This window comes from Vitis vinifera, chromosome 4, assembly GCF_030704535.1.
Source record: "Vitis vinifera cultivar Pinot Noir 40024 chromosome 4, ASM3070453v1".
Taxonomy (NCBI): Eukaryota; Viridiplantae; Streptophyta; class Magnoliopsida; order Vitales; family Vitaceae; genus Vitis; species Vitis vinifera.
This window is the reverse complement of record NC_081808.1, coordinates 3,145,209-3,156,209: the sequence shown is the minus strand read 5'-3', so window position 1 is coordinate 3,156,209 and position 11,001 is coordinate 3,145,209. Positions and strand designations below refer to the sequence as shown.

Below are 11,001 nucleotides of genomic sequence, written 5' to 3'. Positions count from 1 at the left end.
ATCCATCATCTCAATATCGCCAAATCTTTCACATGATCGGTGGTTATATTGTAGTGTCCATCGATGAACAAGGGAGATGGGAGACAAGTAAAATTAGGAGTGTTTATGTCATGTTTGAAATATTTTTAAAATTTTCTCTAAAAAAAATGGTTTTAAAAACAACTTTTAATGATTTTGAAAACAAAATTTTATTCATAAATTATATATGAAAAATAAATTTCTCATTTTATTCTTATTATACACATATATAATATAAAATTTTCTAAACCATTCTTCATGATTTTAGTTATTATTCTATGATATTTCACGTTGAATAAGAAAAAAAAGTTTCAGATGCAGTATAAGTATGAACAATCATATAAATGTATTTTAAAACCGTGAGAATCATTTTGAAATAAAAAGAAACGAGTTATTACAAATTATATTAAAATTTTATGTGAAAATTTTTGTTTGAAGTGAATATTTTTTTTTTAAATAAAAACTTTTGTTACCATGATCTTTCTCATGATTGATTTTTTTCATAAAAACACAATATTTTAGATAATTATATAAGAATGAATGCCAGGGTTATAGTATTTAAAACTTTTCTATTAAATAAAAATGTTATATAGTTTATCAAAAATATTTCATTAAAATATATAATAGTATGAAAGAGTTTTAATATTATCATGTAATACCCTTTTTTTCGAATTATAAATTATAATTGTATTTCCATTATGATTTATTAAAATTTGTGTTGTTTTCATTCTAGCAAAATTCCAAATCCTATGACTAAATTATATGATAAGCAAATCATTAAAATATATAATGGTGTGAAAGAGTTTTAATATTATAGTAATGTACCATTTCTTTTCTAATTAATGGGTAAATTATGTAATACCAAAAGAACATCATTTCATTAATACATATAATAGTGTGAAAGACTTTTAATATTATAATAATATACTATTTTTTTGGAATTGCAAATTATAATTCTTTTTCCATTATGATTCATTAAAATTTGTATTGTTGTACAATAAAAGAAACTTCAAGTTTTATGATAACAAAAATTATCAGGAGTCTCAATATAAGTGCAACAAAAAAATGAAACAAAATTGACATAAAATTGTACTGATAACGAAAACAAAACTGACATGAAAATGATTAATCAATTAAGATTCAATTTAAAATTGTAACAAAACTAAAATAAAAATTACCAAATTACCAAATGAGTATTATGCAATAAATATGTGAGTAAACTCAAATATAATAGAGGGAATTTACCATGTTCAAATTCCATTGGTTGAGATGGGGCATATTAAAATTAAAATTGTCTTTTAGAAAATTTGGTTTAATATTAAAAAATTGCTTAAATTCCAATCTAGTTTTGTTATATTTGCTTATAGAGTATTAAATTAGATTATTTTCCTTTAAGACATGCAAAAATTAGTATTTTAATATACTCCAATATCCCGAATATTATTTTTAAAAAATAAAATTGTATAAAAGAAAGTATTTAGTTAAAAACATAAAAAAATATTTAATTTAAAACATAATACTAAAAATCTTTTCATGTAAAAGTATCTTCAAATTAAAATCTTTTGCTTGAACTTATATAATAGCCCAAATCATTAAATCATGCGAATTTTCAATTTGTTTGCTTCATGGAAACTTTATTTATAGAAGAATGAACAATCCATGCATGGTCTGTTAAAGAGTTTCATTTTTTTCATGAGGAAATTAAGTTAAATTAATTAATTAATTATATTGAAATAGAATATATTTTTGACATTAATCAAGAATATTTAATTAATCATAAATGATTAATTACTTCTACCTTTTTGTTATTTAAATCAAAAGGTTAAAATACTACTCCAAACATGTCCTTAATATAAAAAAGAACTAATTACAATAAAAAACAACCTAACAACGAGATTAGAGAAAGAAAACTAAGAAATTCAACAAATTCCTTTCAAAATAATGGAACACTTATTATTTACTATGGAAGCATTTAAGTTTGGTTTTTCTTTTCCATGGAAACAAACATACCCATATGTTGAAATCCGATTTCTTGGCTCCAAATAATGGAGATGGAGTATTTTTTTAGAATAATTTTTTTAAAAAATTTAAAATTTTTTTTAATTAATTTAAAAACAAAAATATATTTAAAAACTGATTATAAAAAATATTTTTTTACATTTTTTCTTATTGGACGCTCATACATAAAATAACATTTTTAAACTATTTTTCGTATTTTTAACTATTACTCAATACTCTAAAAAATAAAAATTAATTGAAAATACCATAAATTTATTTTTAAAAATAATCCTTCTCTATAATAAAATTTTGCTTTATACTTATGAAAATATTTTTTTGCATTTGCTATTTTTTTTTTTAAGAATTTATGTATTTAGACTTTATGTGTGAAAGAGTTTCAGATTACAATAATATACATTTTTTTGGTCTAATTATAAATTATAATCATATTCGCATGATTTATTAAAATTCTTATAAATTTTTATTTTAAGAAATTTTTTAAAAATTAATTAATTAAAAAGAATAAAATAATCTATGAATCTATTCATTCCCTTATTTTTATTTAAAAACAATATTGTTTTTAATATAAATATCGTTTAAGTACTTACATGTAATTTAGCAAAAAAGGATTATTTTTTTAAAATAAAAGTAAGGATATTGTTGTCAAAAGCAAAAAAAAGATAAATGATTAAATTTTTAAATTTGGTTTTTTAATTAGGTTATTTGATTAAAAATATTATTAAAAATTTAAATTTGAAAATTTAACTATTTATTTATTTAGCTGATAAAAATGTCTTATTATTTTATGGTAAAATAATTTAATTTTTTTTTAAAATTATTTTAAAAAATTTAAAAATATTTATGTCAAAATAGGTTATTCTACGAATAAAAACATGGGCGAAAAGAAATCCACCCTTAAACCCTAGACTCAACCCTCGTTATCTCTGCCTTCCTTTCCGAATCTGCAGCTAGTCGATTTCAGTACAGTGGTCCTGATACAATGGGAACGGCGTCTTTTGATGAAGAAACAGTGAAGAAAGTCATTCGTCAGGTTCACGGCAGATGTGTTTTTTGCTTTTTTGATGATGTTGTGTCGAATCGTGTTAAAAATCTTTGCTTTGCATTTTTTTTTTGGTTGTAAATTTTAATTTTAATTTTCTGTAACAGGTGGAGTTCTACTTTAGTGATAGTAATCTTCCAAGAGACAATTTTCTCAAGAAAACCATAAGTGAGAGTGAAGATGGATGTATCCTTCCTTCAATATGAGCATTGCGTTTTAACTTACTATGTGTTTGGTTGCTGAGAAAACCGATGAAAAGGGAACGAAAATTGTTTTATGTTTTTTGTGATGCCTCTGATAAAACATGAAAGGTTTATCAACTTTATCTAACCTAAGCCAAAATGGGTTTGGTAAGATTATTTGGAGGGAGGTTTCCATTTTTTGTGTGTATATATAATGAAAACTCTATGATTAAACAATTTGAAATTCTTTTTCTTTTCAACCAAACTGTATTCTGCTTTTGGATTTTTGGGTATTTAGTTAATTATCTTTGTGTAAAGCGTTTAGCAGTGGGAGAGAAGGATGTTCTGAAAAATCCCCGTTTAGCGTAATGGTTTGATTGATCCTAATCACCGGAGGTTTTAGTTTTTCAAGGTTCTACTTTTTTTTTTTTTAATTTCGTTTCCTGCAAAATATCAGAAGCCAAACTGAGCTTTACTGGACACTCAATCAACTATCTTTTCCATCTCCCTGTACACCCAAGCTCTCTATTGGTTTTGAACTGTGTATTTGATTATATTTCTGGTATGTTTAGTTTCTCTTGTCCTTTTTGTCCTTGACTGTGAATACAGTGGTTAGTTTGGCTTTGATTTGTTCATTTTCTCGGATGAGAAGTCATCTTAATTTGGGGGACGTTAAGCCCGAAGATGTTTCAGAAGACACCTTGAAGGCTGTGGCTGAAATTCTGAGAAATTCTACTACCCTTAAGGTTTCTGAAGATGGTGAGCTCTATGTTTTCCACTCATAGGTTCCTTTTTTTAATCCAAAATAGAATTAATGGACGAGTTTTCTGCTTGTCCAGTGGATATTTTTCCTTGAAGTTTTGAAGATTTATCAGCACTCTTAGTTGCTTTTATGCTTGTTCTTTTCATTTCCCCAAAAAATTTTCTATGTTCTCATCGATAAAATCTATGTATTATAAGGAACATAAACAATGGTGTAAAAGAGAATGTACCCCTATTTCTTATTCTGTTATGTTGGTGCTCGATATGTTTACACTTATTTTGATGTTTGTTTTTGGTGTTTCAGGGAAAAAGATTGGCAGGGCTACTGAACTTTTAAAGCCAGAAGAGGTGGTAGAGCAAGTGGACATAAGGACAATTGCAGCATCACCCCTAGAATATGATGCAAAGCTTGAAGATGTGGAGGCTTACTTTGGTCAATTTGCCAAGGTATTTGCTGCATGCATTGTTCTTTTTTAATAATAAACTAATTTTTCTGGGCATTATTTGTTTCTTACTTTTAGAATCTATATTTCGGCATCCATTAGTTTATTTTATTGGCTTGGGATCTCCCTTGAGATTTTGTATTGCTAGGTGACAGTATGGAGTTACTTTTTTTGATGGATAAATTAATTTGAGATGAAAATTGTAGCCTTCCTTGAATGATTGTCTATTGTAAAATCTCCACTAATGCAATCCTTAAATGAACGACTATGAACAGGGCTAGATCCCTTTTTTGCTTTATGTGCACTTGAATATTTGAAGGGGAAAAGACAAACATTTTCTATTCAACAAACTGAACAGTCTTTCCCCTGAGTTTCTCAATGTGAATCAGGTATTTAACTGGCGTGTGAACCTGAGCAGAAGTGTTGAAATATTCTTATTATTTGGAGCATTTGTATTCATGGTTTCAGAAAGTTGGGATTTTAATGACTCACCCCAAAAGACTGTTGGAATTTTTTGTTTTCAAACTTGCATTTGAACCATCGGGATGAATAAATGTAATTGTAAAACCCAGCCTAATCTATCTCCCATATAAAAGAGAATAGGTGAAGATCGTGTGAACATTATTGCCAACTTTTATACTGACTTATTTTCTCTGAAATTCTATTTATGGTACTCTGTGAATTTATCCATATTTCAGGTTAATAGTGTTAGGCTGCCCCGTCATGTTGCAGAGAAAAGGGTATTTTGTGGTACGGCCCTAATTGAATACTCAACTGAGGAAGATGCTGCGAAGGTTTTGCAGCAAAGCTTGGTTTATGCTGGTGTTGAATTGGAACTAAAACCAAAGTAAGTATTACTTGTGGCTGCAGGTTGAAATAAATGTGATTCCAATGCAATATGGATGAAGAAAGCATACGGTTTGAATGGGGATGGCCAATTAGTTAGTATATCTGATTTATCCTTTTTCTTTTTCTTTTTCTATTATCTATGAAGTTCTAAATAGAGTGAATGAAAGGCTTATAACAAAAATAATGAGATTTTTCTGGTTATTTTATAATTCAAAATTATGTACGTGTATCAATAATTACTGTTTTTAATATTACATGCTAGGAAATATTCATAATTTTTTAATTTAAATATAAAACTAGTGCCATTTACCTTCAACTTGGACAGTGAAATTCAAACACATTTCTTGTCTAGATCATGAAATATATTATTTGATGGGAAGTTTGAGTTTTTTTGCCCCCCCCACAAAAGTGTCTTGAACTCAAGTTTGAGGTTGCGTGTTCTATAAAATTTTATTGACTTTCTTTTTTAATCTTTTATACCTATGTTATATAGTTGCTACAAAATTGGGCGACTTTTGTGAATGTGTGCATCTGAGGCTATTTGTTATATTTATGTGGCTTCTAATATGTATCCTAAAACAGGAAAGATTTTGATGCTGAAAGAGCACAACAAACTGAGGAATTTGAGAATTCTCGTGCCCTCTTGGGTTCAAATCGTAAAAACAATTCAAATGCTGAATCAACGTAAGTAGTTACCAGCACTACACAACTTCCTGTGGTTTTTTCATCTTCCAACTTCCAAGTTTTTATTAATGTGATTCTCTTTACTCTTGATGAATTCAGCTATCCCAAAGGCTTAATCGTTTCCTTTACATTAAAGAGAGCTGGGGGTTCTACAGAACACAATGGTACTCATGAGCCAGTGAATGATAATGCAGATGTTGGCAAAACAAATACAGATATAGATTCAAAAGAAAATGTCACTGGAGAAACTGAGGACAAGGCTTCAGAGAATATTAATAATGATGAAGAAAACTCTGGGGAGGATATTGAGAAGGAAAGTGAAGAAAAAGTTGAGGAGAAAACTAGTTTGGAAAGTGAAGGAAAGGAAACCGAAGATGGACAGAAATCTTCTGAAGGTTGTGATTTGAAAGGTGAAGAAAAAGCAACAGGGGAACAAAAACCCACTGCTGCTACCTATAAAGACAACATGGATGTTGTCATGCGTGAGGATTTGAAGAGTGTCTTTCAAAAATTTGGCACCGTTAAGGTACCATGTTATAATTGCTCTTTATTTTGTTTGTTTGTTTGAGACTCTTATGGCTTTGTTGCTTATTTTGGATGATTTTCATTAAATATAATGTTGGATATCTGCATTGTTTTTTTTTTGATCCATGAATATGTTTTTATCTCTTTCATTTTCTTTTTCAGTCCTTCTCATGGTTCAACCATGGTTTTCTTTCCTATATGTTTCCATTAGACTGGACCTTTGGCAAACACTTCTATTTCCTTATTGTATGCTGGATATTATGTGTGGTTTGGACATGCAATAATGAATTGTATTGCTATCTCCTCCTAAAAAGCCTTTGTTCTTGTGATTTACCTTTTTCAATGAGTTTTCTGCTGTGGTCACTTGTGCATTATGTTTATTTGAGTAATCTTATTTTTTAGCATGACATCACAATGTTCAACACACCTGCCTACTGCATCTTGTTTTTGCCATCTTCATTGTTTTTTTTGAAAAAAAAAAAATCTTTTGTTAGGCCTTCTGGTAATAAACTTCTCTATTTCAACTGTAGACACTTTTCTCAACAAAAGTGCCTGATTGGAAGGAAGAATGGTTTCTTAGTAATGACCTAAGGTTAACAGTGACTGATTGTGATAGTGTGCATGTGTATTTGTGTGTTTGAGCATTTCCCAAACTGAGGTTTGGTTTGAATTTTGAGTACTGTAAGTTGACACTGGGTTGAGGGAATCTTTCCAACATTTCTACTTTGTGTGTATTTCATATTTGCAGTTTGTTGATTTCAAGATAGGAGAAGAATCAGGATACATTCGATATGATGAACCTGAAGCAGCTCAGAAAGTACGTGCTGCTGCAGTGCTCTCTGAAGAAGGGGGTCTAACAGTAAAGAATTACATTGCTAATTTAGAACCCGTAACAGGTAAGCAGCGACCTCTTTTCCCCCGCCCCTAGCCCTTTTTTTCCTAATTTTTTGTTGCACTAGTTTTTGTTCAAACTCTTGCCTATGTTGCATGGTGAGTATTTTCCACCTTTCATTTTTCTAAGGTAAAGAGAAGATCGGTACTTTCCATTCTTAGTGGCAGGATTTGCTTATTCATTGGTTATGGAAAATACTCATCACAGAATAGAGGGTTCATGAATGCAACTGATTGAGGTTTTATACAATGCAATTCTATACTATGTTGAGATAGGGATTTGGATAAAAGAGGATCATTTGTCCTTATGTTCATGTTGTAATTTGAAGGATGTGTCTTAAGTTGAGAATGGATTAAGAGTATATGGTTCTGGGAGTAACAAAACATTGACTGTCTGATTAGTAACTTATATAACGTTTAGAGAACACATCTAGTGCCATCAGGGAAGGCCTTGTCATTCCAGGGGAAGACTAGTGTCATTGTGTGAGTGCATCTGGTCAGTTCTGTATTCATGTTTTGACATATGTTATCTATTCATTAATTTAATAGGCAGGTTTTCTTGATATTTAGCAAGTGAGGACAATGCTGATTGAAACCTTATTGGGTTTAGATGATACAAAAAACTTTTTGGTCGATGTTCAAACAGTGGGGATTCTTTATCTCAGTTTGGTGCTTGATAATGCCAATATTGAACAATGCATGTTGGCTTGTTAAAGAACTTAAAACCATGCAATACAAACTGTGTTGTTTTTCCCCTCGATAACTTCTTATGACCAGCAATCTTGAGTTTTATTGTTTATTTTGTGTCTTGTGCTATTAGGTGAGGCCGAAAGGGAGTATTGGAGCCTGCTCCGTGGTAATCAAGAAAAACATAGAGGATTTAAGGGCAATCGAGGAAGGTGGGTTTTTAGTACACTAGTTGTTGAATCCTTGCATCATCAGAATGTTAATTCATTGGAATTTCTCCTCTGCAAATTATGTTCTCAAAAATTCAGTGTCATATAGTTTTACTTTGCTCAGCATTATTCACTTCTGATCTGAAATTTTTTCTTCCTTGTATTTCCCAGGGGAGGAAAACAGAATAGAGGCGGGAAATTTGGTCGCCCCAGAGATAACGATTATGCAACCGGCCGTCCAAATAAAACTCAGAAAGTTGGAGCAGCATAAGAGTGAGTAGCAAATCATCAAGAAGCAGTTTTGAGATCTCCTCTGTTGCAGCTATAAGTTAGTTGGTGTTTTTCAAACACAATAATTAATATGTTTGTTTCAATATTCTAAATATAACTTATTTAACTTTATTGCACTTTTTGTCTCTTCCATTTTTTTATTTTCTAATTCCAGCCCGCTTTCAGTATTTAAGTTCATGAAACTTTCCGGTTGGTGGTTTCCCCATGTTTGTGATTGACAAACATGTCTTAATTTTTTCTTGATGTGCAATTAGCTAATATGTAGAATGCGGTGCATCTTAAAAATCGCTTCAGCACTGATTTTTTCAATGGCTTAATGTCATACCATGCTCAAATGACCTCCCTTGAGCTTATACATGAGAGTAGGAAGCTTATGAAACCTCTTGGAGTCATCTACATTGAGTGGGAGATTTTAGAGAAGCTTAGAAATGTCTGCACATCTCTTAAAAGTAAAGTGCAATACAAGGGAAGAGTGTGGAGCCATGTAGTGTGGAACCTTTGTGCGTTTCAGAGAGAGCTTCTTAAAAGTAAAGTGCAATACAAGGGAAGAGTGTGGAGCCATGTAGTGTGGAACCTTTTTGCGTTTCAGAGAGAGCTTCATAGATGCTTATAAATAGGAGGTGATCTCATTTGGCCAAGGCATCGAGTAAGTAGAGTTTCTTGGCATTGTAAAGTTGTCTTGTGCGATATAAAGTTATCTTTCTTTAAGCGTTCTCTTAGGTTTTCATCCTATCTTCCATGTCGTGCGCTTTACTTGGCTTAGCAAGTTAAGTATGAGGGGAAAGGTTGACTCAGCAATGTCTCTTGAGGTGTCTTGAGTTGTTTAAGTGTTGTATGTGTATACCCATTTGATGGAGGGGTTCGTTTTATATTGAAAAATATTTTATAAAAAAAATTGGAGTCACTATCTATTTTATTTTATTTTTTAAAAAAGAAAACAAAATAATAAAAAAAATCTTAAAAAATGATTTCTTATTTTAAAAAAGCATGTCTTTGAAAATTGAGTTTGGGGTCAGATTATTATTTGAGAAAGTACCATAAGGTAGCATCCTTCTAAGTTTTAGACTAGGGACAATTGATTTGTAAATCAATGGATACCAAAGATAATAAAAGTGATTATCTAAAACTTAATAGAATGCTATTAAATTAATCAAACATACCAAATAAAATCAATGGTATAGGAAAGAATGTGTGTACCATATGTGACATTAAGCCCAACTTATTATACTTTGGATTTCTGTTATTCAACATGAAAAGTTATTTTTTGAACTCAATAAGAGTGCTAAAATAAAGGGTTTAATATAAAAATTTTAAAAATATTGTTTTTTTAATATTTAATTAAAATTTTATTGTATCAATTTTATTTTTTTTAAATTGTAAATGGTCAAATTTGGGGAGTTACTCAATAAATCTTTTGGTATAAAAGTTTATAAAAATAGGTAGTTACTTCAAAAGAGACCTTATTATTCTTAATTATTCCTTATTATTTATTAGCATAAAAGTCTAAGATTAAATAGTAATTTAATGTTCAGATTTTCCTCATTTTAGTTTCCTTTTTATCCAAGATGAGGATACATTGTTGGGGTATGTGAAACAATATTTTTAAAATAGTTCTTAAAAACATTTTTTGATTTTTTTTAAAACAATATTCTCAATAAAATTCTATTTAAAAATTTAAATATAAAAAATAGATTTTTGCAAAGGTCTTTTTATATATATTTTTAATTATTGCTAAGAACACTACAAAAAAAAAAAAAAAATTGTAAACATCTCGAATTTATTCTAAAAAATAGTCTTGTTTAAAATAAATTCTAAAAAAAAATATTTTTTGTTAAAAGTTTGTTTCTTGATTAGAAAATAGTCCAACAGTATCCAAACACATTCTTTATTCCTGGTATAGTTTTCATCTTCTTTTGTCTCAACCTCTCCTTTACCAAAAGTTCGAAAAAAACAAAAAGAGAAAGAAAGAAAAGAAAACAGTTTTCACATTTGCTTTTAAAATCACTTCAAAATATTTGGACCCAAAAAAAGGGAAAATAATGTTTAATTGAAAAAGATTTACATATAGGATAGTCACATAGTTTTTAAAATTTATGAAAGTATTAAAATAAGAATATTTTAATCATTATTTTTTTAAAAACCTAATTATTCTCTCTATTTTATTTTTTATTTTTTGTTTTTTGAAATAGAAAGTATGATAATTACATATTTTATATATTTGAAAATATTTTTAAAATTTGAAGGAAATAAAAAAATTTACTTTTAAAAGTTTTAAAATTTTGAGAAGACTTTTAAAGAATACGTGATAAATTTTTGTTTTTTTTATAAGATTTCTTATATTTTATATATAGAAGTTTATATTTTTAAAAATAAAAGTAGGAAATATATCTGAATGCTATCTA

The 11,001-nt window shown here is 29.0% G+C and overlaps 1 protein-coding gene across 1 annotated transcript; it reads left to right on the top strand.

Moving 5' to 3' along the window:
• Positions 1-2,882: 2,882 nt before the first annotated feature.
• On the top strand, positions 2,883-8,715 carry LOC100250699 (la protein 1). The gene is made up of 10 exons (XM_002284121.4): positions 2,883-3,067; positions 3,184-3,262; positions 3,868-4,017; positions 4,325-4,467; positions 5,162-5,310; positions 5,895-5,996; positions 6,096-6,522; positions 7,270-7,417; positions 8,233-8,311; positions 8,480-8,715. Exons 1-10 carry the CDS (start codon positions 3,017-3,019, stop codon positions 8,577-8,579), a joined length of 1,428 nt encoding a protein of 475 aa, XP_002284157.1. The 5' UTR covers positions 2,883-3,016; the 3' UTR covers positions 8,580-8,715.
• Positions 8,716-11,001: the final 2,286 nt, after the last annotated feature.